General features: G+C 40.0%; 2 protein-coding genes across 4 annotated transcripts in view; one reads left to right on the top strand and one right to left on the bottom strand.

Moving 5' to 3' along the window:
* Positions 1-12891, bottom strand: part of armc9 (armadillo repeat containing 9) — a 28712-nt gene extending 15821 nt beyond the window's left edge. Inside the window, exons 1-18 of the mRNA XM_010790287.1 lie at positions 12720-12891; positions 12194-12297; positions 11897-12022; positions 11458-11628; positions 10970-11125; positions 10747-10839; positions 9694-9718; positions 9080-9237; positions 8627-8725; positions 5533-5567; positions 5334-5445; positions 5001-5093; positions 4335-4425; positions 3650-3773; positions 2357-2496; positions 1327-1403; positions 607-681; positions 448-514 (exon numbers count right to left, since the gene is read on the bottom strand). Coding sequence (XP_010788589.1) covers positions 448-514; positions 607-681; positions 1327-1403; positions 2357-2496; positions 3650-3773; positions 4335-4425; positions 5001-5093; positions 5334-5445; positions 5533-5567; positions 8627-8725; positions 9080-9237; positions 9694-9718; positions 10747-10839; positions 10970-11125; positions 11458-11628; positions 11897-12022; positions 12194-12268 — 1717 coding nt within the window. The 5' untranslated portion in view covers positions 12269-12297; positions 12720-12891. The remainder of the gene's footprint in view (positions 1-447; positions 515-606; positions 682-1326; positions 1404-2356; positions 2497-3649; positions 3774-4334; positions 4426-5000; positions 5094-5333; positions 5446-5532; positions 5568-8626; positions 8726-9079; positions 9238-9693; positions 9719-10746; positions 10840-10969; positions 11126-11457; positions 11629-11896; positions 12023-12193; positions 12298-12719) is intronic.
* Positions 12245-17562, top strand: polr2h (RNA polymerase II, I and III subunit H). 3 transcript variants are annotated; one of them, XM_010790280.1, is made up of 6 exons: positions 12245-12268; positions 13865-13957; positions 14351-14434; positions 16039-16132; positions 16604-16687; positions 17170-17562. In XM_010790280.1, exons 2-6 carry the CDS (start codon positions 13885-13887, stop codon positions 17285-17287), a joined length of 453 nt encoding a protein of 150 aa, XP_010788582.1. In that variant the 5' UTR covers positions 12245-12268; positions 13865-13884; the 3' UTR covers positions 17288-17562. The 3 variants fall into 3 exon arrangements, with proteins under 3 accessions (XP_010788582.1, XP_010788581.1, XP_010788580.1); XM_010790279.1 differs by lacking the exon at positions 12245-12268 and adding an exon at positions 12657-12737; XM_010790278.1 differs by lacking the exon at positions 12245-12268 and adding an exon at positions 13119-13293.
* Positions 17563-18075: the final 513 nt, after the last annotated feature.

Genomic DNA, 18075 nt, shown 5'->3' with positions numbered 1-18075 from the left:
GCAGACTACAGCGCCACTTACAGGCCTGGCATATGTACTACAGCGTCTCCAGCGCTTTCGAGTGGCAATGGCCGGCCGTGGCCCAACCCCCCATTCCCCTGATAGGTGGAGAGTTGCCCATAAGGGCGGAGCACCCCTTTTCTGACGTCAGAAAAATTCAAATCTGTATCAGCTCCGTTGCAGCCCCGTTTTTAGAGATTTGGGTATGGAGGAAAAGAGAGAGGGTTGTGTTTTCTGACACTTGGTGAGTTCCCTGACACACCGGGGACACATATTCATGTATAAAAGACGTACAAAAGTGCATTTTGCATGATAGGTCACCTTTAAATAATACATTTGCTTGACAGGATGGACCCAGAGCCATACATACTCTCCTGCGACTCCAAATGTCATTGCAGGAACATTTTCAACCTGTGTTTGAGACACAGATACAACCCACCCGCTCACCTGTATCTTTGTACAGAGAGTGAGTCATATGACTGTGAACACCTGTTGTTTCCTGTCCAAACACTAGCTGTGTGGTGACATAAAGAGACAAACGCAGAGCAAAAAACACAAACTGCGTCTGTTTCCTCTAAGCAGGTGAAGACATGTGTGCTATCTCACCATCTCTTTGGCTTCCTGTCTCACAGAGGGAATACACAGGATACTGTACAGGGCTCCATTCACATATGGTCGAATCTGGTGGAGCAAATGACACACACACACACACGCGCACACACACACACAAATACACACATCCTCTGTTTTATTTTCTCTGGCCAAATGGTAAAAACGTTTAGAAATGTGCACCAGCTAAGGAACACAGATACAAAGAAGAAACAATCTTTTGCAGTGGATCCAAATACAAGATTATTTTATAGATATAAAAGTATGTCATGGTACGTTACAAGACTAAATGAGTTAATGACTTGACGGCCTTTCATACAATTGAAAGAAGCTTGTGTTGCTTATCTTTTATAGATTTAATTAAAGTCATGGATCATTTCAAGACACTCAAACACTCCGGGAGGCATCATAAATGTGGTTTTAAGGCAAGTCTGCATGTGTCTGTTGGATTGAAATTCCAACCGATCAGCTGGTAGTGAAGCTGAATTATGTATCTATGTGAACGCTGTAAATTAGTGCTGTGTGTAGTCCTCTGAGGTGTTTTGATTACAGTTGTAGTCAAGAGCTGAAATAGTTTTTTCAGAGGTGTACGAGCATGTGTTTATTTTGTACGTATTACACATCCATGTTGTTTTACCTCTGTGAATGTGTGTATGAGCATAACAAACATTGGGCATGCAACATCTGTGTGCCAGTGTGGGCGGATGTGTGTGTCACCTCGTGGTTCTCATGTCCAAGGAGGTCAGTTAGAACCTTGAGCACATGCTTGGCGTTCTCCGCACACTTCCTTTTTCCTGTACAAAGACAGAACACACACACACACACACACACACACACACACACACACACACACACACACACACACACACACACACACACACACACACACACACACACACACACACACACACACACACACACACACACACACACACACACATCATTTTCTCCTACAATGTGACTCAGTTGTTTGATTAAGGATAGGGTGACCTTTTACTGATTAACATGATTTTCTCCAAATGTTTTTCCATTCCTTTTATCTCTCTGTTTGTAAGATAATACCAGTCCAGCTTTTTCACTTTGGCATAAACAGCAGGCCCCCGGGCAACTGAGATAGTGAAAACTGAAACTGAAGTAGTGAGAAAGAGGGAGAGTATATCTGTTGATGGTTTCTATATGTGTATTAAGGGGTGTAACATGAACACAGATACACTACAGATATGGTCTAAGAGGAAATAAGTTGTAAAAACTCAAATGTTGTGTTGAACGAAAACTAAAAAAATATATCGGCTTTTACTCTGCCTATAATAAAATCACCCAACAGTTAGACATACATTAGTAAGACATTCAAGTTGATTTACAGTGACATCAGTTAGTATTTATAAGATGACATTTCCTCCATATGTTTCTTGGATTCTATTCAAGTAACACAATATATAGTAAAGAGGACCTGCAAGATGTATAGAATAGAATCCTACGGCTCACAGTCCAAGCCCCTACTGACTGAGCCACTGCCGGACGTATATATAGTAGTATACCATATATGAAGAGAGAAACGTTGTATTTATGAATGAATGTGGGTTTATAAATGAGAGTTAAACTCCCATTGAGTATTTTTTGTATCAATTTAACGATATAAGAAAAAGTGTATTGTGAGGAAAATTCCCAGCCAAATCTCAACAGTTTGGGGTCTCATGCAATATGAATCTGTGGGTCTGTTCTTCATGTACCTGAGCCTCGTCTTTACCTTTTGTTCGCAGACACAGGTTCATGAGCAGAGCAGCAGAGTACTCCAGGGTGTAGTCGCTCAGGCAGTCAGAGTCCTGCAGCTCATCCACCAGCCAGCCAATCAGATCGTCTGCTATCATGGCCGTCTGCTGGCTCCTCCTACCAAGAAGACATAATAAAAAGTTATAGATGTCATACAACATTTGTGTTACGGAGCGGGAAAGGAATTCTGGTTGATATCCAGAAAACTTGATCCCTGATGTTTTATCATATTTAAAGCAAAACAGCAGGCATGAATTTAATTTGAAATTAAATCAAATAGAAGATTTCATTTCAATAATCTGTTGCTTCTTCGGGGTTTTTGTCAAGGTGATATTTGTTTTATATGACACTAGCCCATACAAGTCAAAAATAATAACACAATTAGGTGATGATTGGTAATTAATTCGACAAACTGGTATTTCATTTAATAATAATAGATTTAATTTGTTAGCGCTTTTACAGGTGCTCAAAGACGCTTTACAGATAATAGTGAAGAGAAAAGAAAAGAGAAGAAAGGAACAACAAATAAATATATAGTTAAAGTTAAAGTCAAATAATACAAAAACAATCACACATTAAAAGCCAGATTGAAGAGGTGAGTTTTTGTGAGTTTTTTGCAGGTGGTGAGGTCGGTGCAGTCTCTGATGGGTTGTGGGAGTGAGTTCCAGAGGGAGGGGGCAGCGACGGAGAAGGCTCTGTCCCCCCAGGTCCGGTGATTGGTGCGGGTGGGGATGGATAGGAGGTTGGCTTCTGATCATGAGCGGAGGCAGCGGGAAGGGGTGTGGTGGTGCAGCAGGTCTGTGAGGTAGGGGGGGGCCTGGTTGTTGAGGGCTTTGTAAGTAATGAGGAGGACTTTGAAGTGGATTCTTTGACGGACGGGGAGCCAGTGGAGGTTCTGGAGGATGGGAGTGATGTGGTCTCGGGAGCGGGTGTGGGTGAGGAGGCGGGCAGCAGAGTTCTGGATATGTTGGAGTTTATTGAGGAGGTTGGATGGTATGCCATAGAGGATGCTATTGCAGTAGTCGAGTCGTGAAGTGATGAATGCATGAATCAGGGTTTCAGCAGCAGAGGAGGAGAGGGATGGGCGGAGACGGGCAATGTTTTTGAGGTGGAAAAAGGCGGTCCTGGTGATGTGATTGATGTGGTGGTTGAATTTGAGCTGACTGTCGAAAATGACTCCGAGGTTGCGGATGTGAGGGGTTGATTTGGTTCATTTGGTTGATAAACACACCATTCAGTTTATAAATAGTTTGAAAGAGTAGAGTTTCACCTGAGGCTGAGCTTCTGCAACGCCACTAGCACGTTCTCTCTCGTTACGGAGTCTTTTTCCTCCATCCTCAGCGCCTCTGTCAGACGTTTCAGCAGAATGGGGATGTGGGAGAGGTAAACCCGACCTATAAGGATTAACACAAAATCAAATTAAGATCAAAATGCAATAACATTATTTATTTAAGGCCTCACTGGACACTAAAATACACCAGTTTATTCTAAGTTACAAGCAGTGGCTTCAACAGTGAAAGCCAAACATTTCACAACAGAATGATCAAAGCTGACCAGATTCACCATGATGGGTAAACCTGATGCAAACATATTCCCACCATCTCAACCTGTTACTATGAATACATTTAGTTGCATGAGGTTCACAATTTATATATAATATGTTTTTTAATTTCCAACTTTTAGAAAATTTAAAAAGCAGCTACTACCAGAGTCCTTCTTTCCAATAAAACTGTTCCTTGTTCTTGCAAATCAGCCATGCGTGTCAGCATAACTCATATCATTCTGAACAACATTGTCCATTTATTTCCAAAGTTGCTGCTGCAGGGGATCATTAGTGGAACTGAATGGAAGTTATTCTAAAAGCTTTTGAGGTCTACCTTGAAACTAACTCTACAAATGCATCCAGTCAGACAATGACTCATGTTCAAAAGAAATAATGATGCTTAGGCACTTACCCTCTGCAAGGGAAGCGAATGCATCGATGAGACGAGCCATGTATTGGCGGACAATCTCGTTCCTGGAGCTCATTAGATGAAGCACAGTTTTCTGTAAAAGACATCAAATGTAGGGTAGTTTAGAATAATATCTAGTACTTTCACGGTATCATACTTTTGAGCAGGATCAACAAATGTGGCCAAAATATACAAAATGATTTGGAATTATTTCAAACTGATGGGCTGATTCTACATTGTGTTACCTCATTCAAAAATAGATAGGAACTGAACAGAAATTTATTTTGTTACCAATGTATCAATGATTGATTATTTCTGTTCTTATGTCTGATATCTGTAGACAATCAATGGGACATGCTTGGTCCAGTTTGTCTACAGTCTATGCTCTTCACCCACTCCACACAAAGTCAAGGCAGGACAGAAACAAATGTGTGTAGCCAGCAAAGATGCCAATTCCCCACCTGCCTTAGATTAGAGTCTGGGGATTAATTACACACTGAGGCCAATGGACAAGAAGTTATCTTATACTTTGGTTCTGGTTGCACTGGAAGGTGGGTTGAGGATAACAAAATCAGAGTCATTTCAGTTCAGATTTACCAGGTGAGAACTGCTTTGTGTCAAAACTTGCCACATTACAAACATATTAAAACGTTTACTTTATCATCCCACCTGTTTTGTGCTGTAGCGCTCCAGCAGATCGTTGCTGATGAAGGCCTGAAGCACGGTGTCTCTTTGCTCACCAGGCAGAGAGCGAGTCAGTCTCTGAGAAGAGACGTGAGACACAGACCCAGCAATGAAGTCTCAAAGGAGTGAGTGAATATGAGTGATGCTCACAAACTGCTATACTAATGAGCTGCGTCAAAGTCAAATCTTAGTGTGAACGGTAAAAGTTAAGACTTAAAAACCTTTTATTAAAATCTCCATACTATACACTTTTAAGTACCGAACACTAGCCTTTCTGGAAAGTGTGATTATGATGCGGGGTAGATGATTATTACTCACCCAGCGCAGCGCCTGAAGCAGCAGAGCCCTGAGTCTGTCGGAGCCTTCAACCAGGTCTTTCTTTAACTTTTCATAGTCCAGTGAGGGCAGCATTGGTACCTCTTTGGGTCTCCTTTAAAAAAAAAAACACCAAAGTCAGCAAGTTTATTATGGAACTTATAAACTTATAACATAAACAACATTCATATTCAAGACTTACTGTGGTGCAATGGAAGCTCGAAGCAACGAGGAGGCCTATAAAAGAGAGGAAGATTAAGAAAGATGTCGGAGGGGAAGAGTATGTTAGAATTTTACCACATCGTTATTTATTTAAGTGTGGAATGCATAACCCATGCGACTGCTCATCTGTTTCATAATTTGGATTAAATGGTCCCCCAACTCAGTGTTATCCATCCAAAACGATGAGAAAAAGTTAGTTACTGTCTAAAAAGGTAATGAGTATTTTTTTTTGGGACATGCGTACATCATGCTCGAGGTACATGCTGAATCCGCAACTATACAAGAACAGTACCGTTTGGCAACATTGCCCATGCAGTCAGTAACAAGTAGGATAACATAAGTCAGTAATTGTTAAGTTCCACAGAGGGCAGCTTAATGTGAAACAGCCAGACCTTCATGTGTTACACCCCAGTGTACCTGAACTGTGGCCCTGTGTGTTGTTGTTTTTAGAGAAAAGAAAATGGACACAACTGAACTAAAGACTGATATGTCCATTGGGTGTTGGTGAATGTGTGTAGAGGAAGGGTGAGAGATTAGTGGGGGTTTTTACTATTGAAAGGGAATTCTGAGCCCTGAAATCCAATCTGAAGCCCGGGCGGTTAAGCCTACAGCAGAGCAGTGTAAGGTGAGGGGAGTGATCCGTGTGGTTTGTAGTATCGGGTGGGCTGCCCACATTTTTGCTTTGGTGTGCAGCAGGTAATACGGAAGTGGGGGAAAGCACCAATACAAAACACTTCAGTTGCCCTGAAAAATGCTGAGGGGCAAGGGGAAAGGTTTCCCTGAGACATTTGCCCCTTCCCCTTGCCTTGACCCAAGGTGGCCTGATAAAGAGATGTATATACAAAACATTTTGAACCAGTTCTATTCATTTCTTTCTAACAGGAAAGCCATACACCTATAATGAACATACACATAGTGGGGTCAAACTACATTATTAGAGGCAGAAGGAAAACTACAACAAGGCATTTCCAAATGTTCCTTATAAAACTTAAAGGCCACGTGTATTGACACATTTCAGCCAATCATCTACCCAGAGCAAAGACTTGACCTGCATTCTCTTTCGAAGCTGAGTTTAAATAAGAGATAGCGTTTCTATCTATTGTTGAAGTTATTGTCAGAGTAGATGGCGCTGCTCCCTGATCTAATTCAGGATTTGTCACTGACATGGCGGAGAAGAAAAGTTAACGGAATAGTTCATCCAGAAAATGTAAATTAAGCATCCGTTTATTCCGTTATATTTCGGCTGTGGCGGTTTTATTTATTTTATTCTCATTTCCATTATTTTGTCCTTCAACAGTTAAAGGTGGGGTAGGTTATTTTGGAGAAACCAGTTAGAGTGCGCTCGAATTTGAAAATACGTAAAGCCGGAAAAAATCTGCCACTTCCTTACAGAGCGCCTCCTCCAACACACACGAACGCGCACATGACCAATGAGGGCACGAGATAAATTTGTGCACAGATGGAAGGCTGACAGGCAGGTAGGCCATCCAGTTACTTTAGCCGGGCCTGCTAAAATTATTGGTCGTGCTTTTTACAGTACTACGGCTTCCACAGATGACCTTTTTGTATGGATTTGTTGTCAAAGCACTTCAGATATTCATTGCTATCGGGATGTTAAGAACATTCCATGGAATATAACAAAAAGTGTATCTCGAGCCGGTTTCTCAAACTTACCTACCCCACCTTTAAAAGCTCGACCTGACACTCCCTGGACATTAATTAAATAAGTATTATTATTTAATTGGTTCCATCATGATTGTTTGCTATTTAATGTGAACCATCAACATTATATTAAAGGCTCTTTTGTGTCTCTTTTCTAAAGAGCTGTAGTTAACCCACCCTTTTTGACAAACTTAACATTAGAGAAGTGTTTTTTTACAACTAAATGATCTTAAAACCTGTACCATTGTACCAAATGGTAAGGGGAGTAGACTGAAACTGACAGCATTTACTTTTGAGAGAGAGTTTAGAGGAGGAACAATGACTGCGGCCTATGAGAACAAATTCATTTAATGATGAGGGTCCGCCCTGAGAGAGACGCTCTTGTTTGGCTTAACAAGGGCTCTGACAAAAGAGGCCATTCTTACAGAAAACAGGCTGAATATCCCTTTAAACTGGGGACAATCTAATAGGAATTAAGAGGGAAATGGCCCTGCATATAGACGGATGAAATGTAGTATATCTATAGTGAGGGAAGAGGAGGCAGACACAAGGAGAAGGAGGGAAGGAGGAAAGGAGACAAGGCGAGGCACAAGCAGGATGATAGGTAGGGACCTGAAAGATGGAGGGGGTAAAGATGAAAACATATGAAACTTACATATCCGTCATCATAGGGACTCATAGAGTAATATCCCTTTGAGGACAAAAGTATCACACACACACAAACACACAGAAAGAAGTGGTTCAGTTTAAAACAGAAAGAAACAAGATTTCACAAACTACAGTCTAACACCACAATGAAGGCCACTGACAGCAAGCGTGATTGTTGAGGTTTTATGATCAGCTGTGTCCTTGACTCACACTTTAACAGATACAAAACTATGGCGACAAAGCCATAGACAAAGCCAAGACATAGCTATTTGATGTTTAATATAAATATTTTGTATTTTGTTCAAACTGCTTCATGCAACTAACCATCATTTTAACCATTATAATCAAAGTAATGTTTAAATTGGTTAATAATCTTTGGACTTAGTGAGCTTTTCTACAAGCCTTCCAAGCCTGTGTGTGTTAAAGCAACAGCAGGGTCCAGGCACCTATTTCCAGGATACTAACTACAGGATTACTAGATGGCTTTAACCAGGCTACACAATGTACAGGATGTAGAGGATGTGTGGTCAAGTTAATGCAGATTAACCCTCCTATCCTTTTCAAACACAACGTCATCGTTACCACTACCTGTGTGACGTACGGGCCCCGAGAGCACTTTCCTACGCTTGTTTAAAGGTTTGAGACGCTTGACATTTTCCATGCTTGTACTAAAATCATCTTGCCCTGAAGTATTGCCTTTTGTTATTCTGCTGTGAAGGAGAATGAGGGTGAAGAGAGGTGTGTTTGTGTGTGCTCTCACTCACAGTGCCAGGTCTGGTGAAGTCAGTGCTCTGCACCACGCTCTGCCTCATCTGGCTGCTGAACAGGCGGACACACACACTCTGCAGGTACTCAGGGGAGATCTGTAAAAACACAGCAGGCCCCTTGAGCTTTAAGATGCTGTATGTGGGTGGAGGGAGGGCAGGGATGCCATTTTGGTGTCCCTGTTTAATAGCCTTGTCTAATAGTGAGGTGTATGTGTGTATTCATTAATATGCATATTCAATTTGTAAAAATGTTTCGTACAAATATGTTTTTTCATATTCAAGTGTTATATATCACATCAAACAACCTTCTGGTGTCCAGTATTCGTGTGTGCACACCACTAATTGGCTCATTTGTGTCAGTGTGTGTGCCAGTCTATGTAGTTAGTGCCTGTAGCCTGTGTGTTAGAATGTGTGTGTGTGTCTGTGTGCTCCACAGTCAAGCAGACCTACCATTTTTCCGCTGACAGTGGCCTCCAACGAGTCGACCAGCTCAGCCGTGATTCCAATCAGGTTGTGGTAGTCGGCCTGCATCTTGTTGAACTTCCGTACGTAGCTATTTATGCGTCTGTCTGATTCCACCAGCTGGAGCTGTAACTGCTGTGTGGCCTCTGTGCATTCACACAAACACACAGAGAAAGGTTGCCATATAGAAACAAATAATAATTAACAGCATTCATATCCCACGCGACCTTCTTTGTGTAAATGATGGTTAACATGTTGTTGTTTTTTTGTGAATCTTTGGCAAAGCCTCCCATCTCTTATGGCACTTTGAATTGCTGTGGACTGTCAATTACGCACAAGTAATGATGAGTTTTACGACAGAAAATTCAAATATTATGATGTTTGGGCCAGGGAAAGAGTTTGGAAATCCTTATCTTGAATATTTGACCGCCACTGTTAAGTAATAGGCTGTTGCGGTCTAAAGATTTCAAGGTATGGGAAGCTTTTTCTTGTTAATTAAATCATTGAGTTACTGGCGTTGACAAAACAAGTTGTTGCTTAGGCAGTCTGCAGTTAGTATTTGTGTTATCACATTGCAAAAGTAGCTAGAGAGGGATATTTACCTTTAGTGCTCCTTCCTCCCTCCTTCTGCATGACGCTTGTTAAAGAATACACACTAGCATTCAATGGAACAAGTCAAACAATTCTATGTATTTGTTTCGTCATCCAATGATAAATACAGACAAGGAATTGTGTAAGTTGCACTTTGGAGCTTCAATTTGACTTGACACATAACACCAACAGTCTGTTTTACATCCTGTTTGAAGCACACATTTTTATGAAAACAAACATTTACACAGGACTGGAAGATAATTATGTCTATGTAAGATTAATACCTATAATTCAGAGCATTCAGAAGCACGTAAGGATTTGAACGTGTCCTGGAATGGTTGGAACTCCACTAACAGAACCTTTTCATTTGTGAGTGTGCTGTGACAGCTGCTGTGTTTGCATATTGAAATATTAGCTTATGTAACCCTACTCCTTTTCGCTTCATTTATGTACAAATAGACAGTATTTCTTTGGTCAGCCCTTAAGAGGATGCTCACTATGTTAATCTGTGTACTTTGATAGTCAGCCAGTAGGGATAGGGTTTAGTTTCATGTTGAGGGAGGAAAGTCGAGCCACTGGGTTTCCAGTTCAAGCAACAACTCGTGTTATCCTTCACTGGCCCTTCTACCCTGAATGACTTTGGATGAGTTAGTGTTGGATTAGGTTCTTCCAGACTGAAACACGGCCATAAATAAATGTAAATCAGACAGGATTTGCCTACATGATAGGAAACGTCCAAGTCTGGGCTATGACTGTTAATGAATTCTCAAGTCACCAACAGAAAGGCTTTTTGCTGAGATTTAAATGTGCAGCTCACCCAGAAGAGGAACCACTGGCCATTCAGTAGGATAACACTGGTATATATCAAATGTAATGGCCAAGTAACAAGTTGAGCACAAACATAAAAACGTGTTTTATAAACAACTATTTAGCTGTGGTGAAATGAAAGGCACAGCACACACATTTAAATTAAAATATAATATCATCTATTGTTCATAAATATACAATATGTCACCCTTCTGTGCAGTACATGTGGCATGTGAGCGAGTCTCAATAAAGGATACATATAAATTCAGCAGCCGTGGGGTGTTGGATGACTTCAGTGTCACCGACAGAAACCGCTCCAGCTTATGTTTCAACTGTGGTATCCAGGAATCCTAAATAAACAGAATGTAGAATGGAAGAAAATATGGTTATGCTCATTCTGAAAGTAGCACCAGGTAGTAATGTTGCAAAATATATAATATGTTGTTGACAATAACCAAAAAGATAGTTTTAGCTGATCACCTGGAACAGATTTTTGAAGGAAGGATGGACAGCGGGGTTTGGAACAAAAGGCAAAGCATAGTAAGGCAGGAACTCTGCGGTCTGGCTCAATGACGCTCCGCGAGTCTCCAGGTACTGCTTGAAGTGGGAAATCCTCTCGTCAAAATCAGCCCGGTCCTGAAGAATGAGTAAGGTTTTCAAAGGAGTAGATTTATTTCAAAATGTCTGTTTAGTTTACAACATAATTTAAAACATCTGTAATATACATAATATTTTTCCAATTAGATCATTCTGTTTCTTTCCCATTTGTAATATACACAATATTCTTCCAATTAGATCATTCTGTTTCTTTCCCTGCTGAGAACAAGACTGTAGCACAGCTTAGTGGACATTTCGAAAAATTGCATATCATGATATTCAATGATAGTTGTGTTTTGCTTGCAGATAATCTTAAGAAAAGTAATGCTCTTGTTTAAATGAAATGTATTTAACAATTAAAAACAACATACATGTCTACCAGGGTGCCTCCTCAGTGGGAAGATGGTGAAGTGGATGTAGAGGTAGAACTCCAGGCTCTGGGCCTCAGCGTCCGTGTCTTTAACCTCAGAGGGAATATTCTCAGTCCACAGTTCAAAGAACACTTTGTGGTCTCCGTCGTCAAAACAGCCAAGGAGGTCTTTCTAGAAAAGTCAAAGTTAAAGAGAAGTTGGTTGGAGAAATAGTAATAACTCTGGAAGGATGTAATCTACAATTTTTTCTGAAATGTTATAATGATAATATATATATGATAATATGATCAAGAATTTTGGAAAACCCAACAATATTTAGAGATAAAATCAATACAAAAAAGCTTAATGCTAGGGGTAAATCGCAGCACATCCCTTGTTGCCACTATCACAAATGATTAGCAAACCTGCAGGAATAGGTCATAATACTTGTATGATTTACCTGGATAACACGAGTCTTTGAGTCTCTGAGAGTACTTCCTTGAGGCTTTGAGACGAGCTTGCCTTTGCTTTTGCAGTCCTTTTCCAAACTGTGAACAGTCTCTTCAAATTCCTCAAACTTAAGGTACTACAAAAGACAAAAAAACAAGCATAGTGGTTTCAAATCTACCTTAACCAGAACACAATGGAGTTTAGTTTGACATAATCCAAATTACACAAACTTAAAAACTCTTGTAGTGATGCTCATGCTGTTTGGCGTATTGCTCGGTGTGCATTCACAAAAATGTAAGTGTGTTACCTCTTTGATCATCCCAAGAAGATCGGCTTCAGTTGCCAAGATGTCCCCCATCTTGGCTGCCTCCCTGGAACTCATGTGAGTGCCCCAAAACTTCAAAACACCTACTGTGAGAAAATAAGTCTGTTTTCAATAAACAACATTTGTACCAAATCTGCAGATCCAAAAGCACAGTAAAGGACATTATAATTAGGCAAATGTGTGTAGCACCAAAATAACAAAGAGGCAGCAGCAAAGGGCTGTCAAATAACTATATTGCATTTTTTGTTTCAGAGTATTATTGTTTTTAGAGAATTCAGCTAAAGCGATATAAATGCTTTTTTGTTATAGTAGGCCTACTATTCTTAGACACAAATAAAATGGACATCCATTTTTGACTGGATGCATACAGCTTTTAAAACAACACCGTTAACAGAACATCCTATTTGTTCTGCCATTTTAAGCAAACGTGTGGCAAGCTAACGTTAGTAACGTTACTAGCTGACAAGCTAACGTCATCTGACGGTAAAAGATAAGGCGTCGTTCTCACCCTTTCACATATGCTTTGGTAAATATAGGTTTATATCGTTTCAGCGTGCTCATCCGGAACTGGAACTTATATGATCCATTTTCGATACGGCATGTGTGTTTACGCTGCTTTTAGCCAGCTAGCCATTAGCTAGCAACCGTACACAGATAGGACGCTAATACACCTAGCAACCAAGCACTTAGGAAATGCAAGCTGGAAAGTAGAGGCATATGTCGTGAATCGTGCTTTATTTAGCAAAACAACGTGTAAAGCACAATGTGTTTTAAACATTAAAGCAACTACACACAGATAGGTACGACATTGAGTTTTTAAATAATGTACTCAAGTTTATTTAGTATTGACAGTAAAAAAAAAAAAGATCAGGTTTGCATTTTCAACCGGAAGCAGTTTGCGTGTCAGAGAGGTTGAGCACATTGTTTCTCCCATGGCGATACAATCTGTCTCACACTGAAGCGTAAATTAATTACGTTTTACTGCTATAATATATATAGGGCACAGTTTAAACAGACATCACTGCAGAACAATAGCGAGTGAGACTTTTCTGTGAGAAAAATTGTTCAAGAACGTATTTGAGGTAAGCTTGGGGAAGTGGGTGTTCTACATGCTAAAGCTAACAGCTAGCCTGCCGTGAAAAGGAGACACTTATAAAGTAGTAGTCAGCTAACGTTATAGCAATACTTTAAATAACGCTAACTCGGCTAACTCAGGCACCAACGTTGTTGAATTATTATCGAGTGAGAGTTTGTAAGTAACCAACAAATAATTGAACTTTACATGTCAAGCTACAGTTAATATTCATGTTTCTCAAGGAGCGTTATCTAGTTTGTTTTAAACTACGTCTGGGCATATTTGATTAGATTAAGACTAAAGCTCGTAAACAATATGTCTAATGTCAAGAAGGCAACTGGAAACACTCAACATTCTCAATCACTTTCAATATGTTTACAATTTCAGCATCTTCATTGTGACATAAATGATCGCAGAATCATAACGAGCAGTTTGTTATAGTATAATCAGATTTCCCCCATTACTACCTAAAACATGGGCTCTATCAACGCAGACCAAAGCGATCAGTTATTTTTCATTAAATATTTTCTTCCTCCAACGAAAACTGGACTAATGGTACTTGTCTTTTTCCTTTCCAGGTTGGTAGACAAGGGTAAAGATGGCTGGAATTCTGTTTGAGGATATCTTCGATGTAAAGGACATTGATCCAGATGGCATGAAGTTTGACAGAGGTGTGTGACATCTCATTATGATTTAGAAGTTAAAAAGGGTAGAGGGAATCACACTATACACTACCATAATGTAATGGTCACTACTACTGTACTTGTACACCTTATTCTTCTATCTGTAAAATATTGAATGATCTTAAGTATTAAATGAAGTCTGGCATATTTTTAAGGTAAAGACCCAGATATTTTTTTGTGGAAATTATTTACATTTGAGTTTGTTGTTGTTTTACCTCTCTCCTTTGCTTTTAGTTGTCTAGCTTTAATAATGTAACCTTCTAAAAGCATTTAACTATATAACATTTGTCTTACTATTATTTATTTTCAATTAGTATATTTCACTTTTAAAGTACAAAATGAACTCATCCAATGTCTACTTCTACCTGTTTTGTTCTACAGTATCTCGTCTACATTGTGAGAGTGAATCTTTCAAGATGGACCTCATCTTGGATGTGAACATTCAAATCTATCCTGTGGATCTTGGTAAGAAGCAACCTCTTTGTTCTTGTATATATTAATTCTAAGGTAAAGATAAGGAGTCTTTTGATTGTTGATGTTGTCTCACACAATCACATTCTAAACATATCTTGTATACAGTTTTCTCAGAACAATCACTTATTTCCCCCAACATTTTTACCTCCTAAATATATATAGAAATCTTTTTAGTTTTAGACAAGGTGGTCACATAATTGTCTGGTTATCTTCACTTGCACCTTTTACTTTGAGTTTTTTCCTTATATACTCTGATGTACGTGTGAGTAAGTAGCGCTATGCCAAACCGCTATATATTCCTCTTTTGTCAGTGTGTGAGGGGACACTGATGCGGCTTTCACAACAGCGCTTTTCCCTTTCTAGCTCCGAGCTAGAGCTTTTCTGGTTCAGCTCCGGTTTCCCTTTTCTGCTCCCGCTTTGTTCACACCGCCCAGAGCCCGACTGGTGCTGCCGCTGCTGCGTCATGACGTCACCGTTTACATCGCTGATTTGCTCCCCAACGGCGTTACGGCGCTCACAACAACAACAACAACAACAACAACGGGGGACTGCGTCGGGTCGATGATCGTGTTTCTTTTAATCACACGAAGCCAGATTGAATTAAATAACGACTTCTCCAACCTTATACTTTTCTCCAGAGTGCCGTGGTTCATTGTTTATTAATGTGTTTCAGCGGCATTTACCGACCGCTGCAGTGCTGCATGCTGCTCTTCCACGGGAGTTTATTCTCCCGTTAGCTCCCGGCTAGCTCACACTGCAGCGGCCGCTCTAAAGTATTCACTGTCTGACTGTCACACAAGCAGCTGATACATATCCCCAGTTCCCCTTAAGTTAATGTGTGTCAGTCTGAATTGACGCTGTTTGGCATCACAACGCTGTTATGAAAGTTTCTCTGGTATAAAATGGGTGATGTTAGCATAGCAACCGAAGCTAAACTGACTACTTGCTATTGCTATCCTATTGTGGCATAAACCGTTTTCTACAGGCACATTTTACCGGTATATTTTCATTGTGATTCTACTTGTGATAGTCGGACACGACAACCTGTGCAGCCCATGTATTGATTCCATCCGATAGCTGCTATAATACAAAACAAAACGTCTGCCTGCTCTCCACAATGATCAATAACAGTGAACGACGGTCAAAGTAAGGTGCAAATAAACAGAATCACACAAAGCCTGGTTAGTGTTGCCTGACTTTATAAAGTGTATTTATAAGCACTATTGCTTGTAGGCAGGCATGACGAGACTCTTCAGTCGACCCATGTTCAGGGGAGGTGGGTTTAGTTTCCTGCACGCCTCGACGTAAGAGAGACGTAAGCGACGCCGCCTCTTAGCTCCGAAGCTCTTGCCTCTAAGCCGACAATTTTTTGGAGCTGGAAGTGAACCGGATCCCGGAGCTAAGAGGCGGCGCCGCTGCGGTGTGAACAGGAACAACCGGTACTTTTCAGGCTCCAGCTCCGAGCCGGAGCTGAAAACGCGTTGGTGTGAAAGGGGCATAAGATTAAGGCGTAAAGCACCATGAATCATAATCCAGGGTGTCCCAAGTTTCCAATATATAAAACCTCTTTGTTTGCATGTGTTTATTTCTTTAAGGTGACAAGTTCCGACTGGTCATTGCCAGCACGTTATATGAAGATGGAACGCCAGACGACGGAGAGTACAATCCTCAGGATGACCGGCCTTCTAGGTAAGGCGCTTTCTCTTCAAACATTGATGACTGTAATACGATACGATATACTTTATTGTCCCCGTAAGGACATTTTGTTCTGGACTCCGTCTTGCAGTTCCGCATACATGTACAAACATAGTGGACATTAAGAGACATACACATATCATCAGTCATACACTGTTTGAACAAACACAATACACATTGTCACATACTGACAATGGCGACCTATTGCACAACCCTCATGGCCAACATTTAAAAAGTACATTTCATTACATTTGACTTTATTTCATTTCATGTGAATGTTAAGAAGCTTAATCGACATAGGTAGGAATGAGTTCTTATAGCGGTATAACTTAACCAACTTCCTTGATTCTTTCATGTTTTTAAGGATCTAACACCATTGCTGTGTACATGTTTAGTGTGCCTGTTCCCTGTGATGTACAGCATGTTTTGATAGATGCTCTTATTTGACTTTGTTTACATTTCCAGGGCGGACCAGTTTGATTATGTGATGTATGGGAAGGTTTACAAGATTGAGGGTGATGAGACTTCAACAGAAGCAGCCACACGCCTGTGAGTAATATTACATGCTTTTTTTAAGTTAAGCTTATAACTTATAAATATAAATGTTAATATGTTTACCTTTTAAATAAACTGTTAGCATACTAACAAGTAGCTTTGCTATTGTTATTGGTAAATCATTAGTGCAGCAATTTCTCATATATAAATGACCACAGAAACTCTTTTTTTCAAGAATTCTACATTTTTCAGCTTAGAAATATTATTTAGTTGTGAAAATATATTTGTATTATATGTCACTGATTATAAGAAGAATATACTTAAGTTGGATTTTAAGTGTATTATTATAACTACACTATTCTTTTGCAAATGATCACCCAGCTGTGTATTGCATTGATCAAGATGATTTAGCTTGCCCAACAGAAGTCTGTGTGTGATAGAGAGATAATGAGATGGTAATATTTTCTTATCATTTTATGCAAACTTCAAATCTCACTGGTTGTCTTTAATCAAGTTCCATGTGCTCCTTCTCTCAGATCTGCCTATGTGTCGTACGGCGGCCTCCTCATGAGGCTGCAGGGAGACGCCAACAACCTTCACGGCTTCGAGGTGGACTCCCGGGTCTACCTCCTCATGAAGAAACTTGCCTTCTAAACCCCAGCTCTGCTCACTCAGTTGTTCCCAATGCCACAGGCAACTTTATAAGGAACTGCATACTGAAAACATTCATATTCTCAACCCTGGAGTATGCAAATATCATCCAAGAGCAGCTCACAGACACACATGGAGGCAACATATTTCGTTTTTTTACTCTTGTAGTTACAGATCTCCAAGGAGATGGACTACAGATTATACACTGTGACACATACAAACTGCTGCAACCTCCATCTGTTGGTAAACTGTAAATAAAGATTTCTTTTATACTAATTGATTCTTACATGGTCTGTCACCTTTTTTAAAATGACTATTTTCAAAAAAAATCTGTGAGTGAGTTTATTCTTGTTTTCTTCCAACCAGAAAATACCCTTGCAGCTGTTAAGTTGATCTTATAAATGTTTATTTGGTTTAATGATTATTTCACACGGCTTTGGAAACATTTTTACAACTGTACATTTTCAAATAACATTAAAGGTGAGCATAAATGAATGCATGGTTTCAAAAAGTCCAGTAAATCAAGTACTGACATGTCTGTTCATGTCATATGGAATAGCTTAGATTGACTACACACAAATTCGAGGAGTGACCTTTAAAACAACAGAGCAGTCTGCAACATAAGTAGAACATTTGAAGTTCAGATATTGAATAAATCCTTAGGTAAGTATTTAGAAAATTAAATAATAGTTTTGCCAGCTGCCAGCATGTCTTACGCAATGGTTCTATAGTTGCTTACATGGCAGCAAGCAAAAATGTGCATGCTCAGGAGAAAGAAGATTGAATTAAGG

The sequence above is a fragment of the Notothenia coriiceps genome, unplaced genomic scaffold (genome assembly GCF_000735185.1).
Source record: "Notothenia coriiceps isolate Sejong01 unplaced genomic scaffold, NC01 NC01_scaffold00034012, whole genome shotgun sequence".
NCBI classification, from domain to species: domain Eukaryota; kingdom Metazoa; phylum Chordata; class Actinopteri; order Perciformes; family Nototheniidae; genus Notothenia; species Notothenia coriiceps.
Note: the sequence above shows the minus strand (reverse complement) of the source record. Positions and strands in the feature narration are given on the sequence as shown.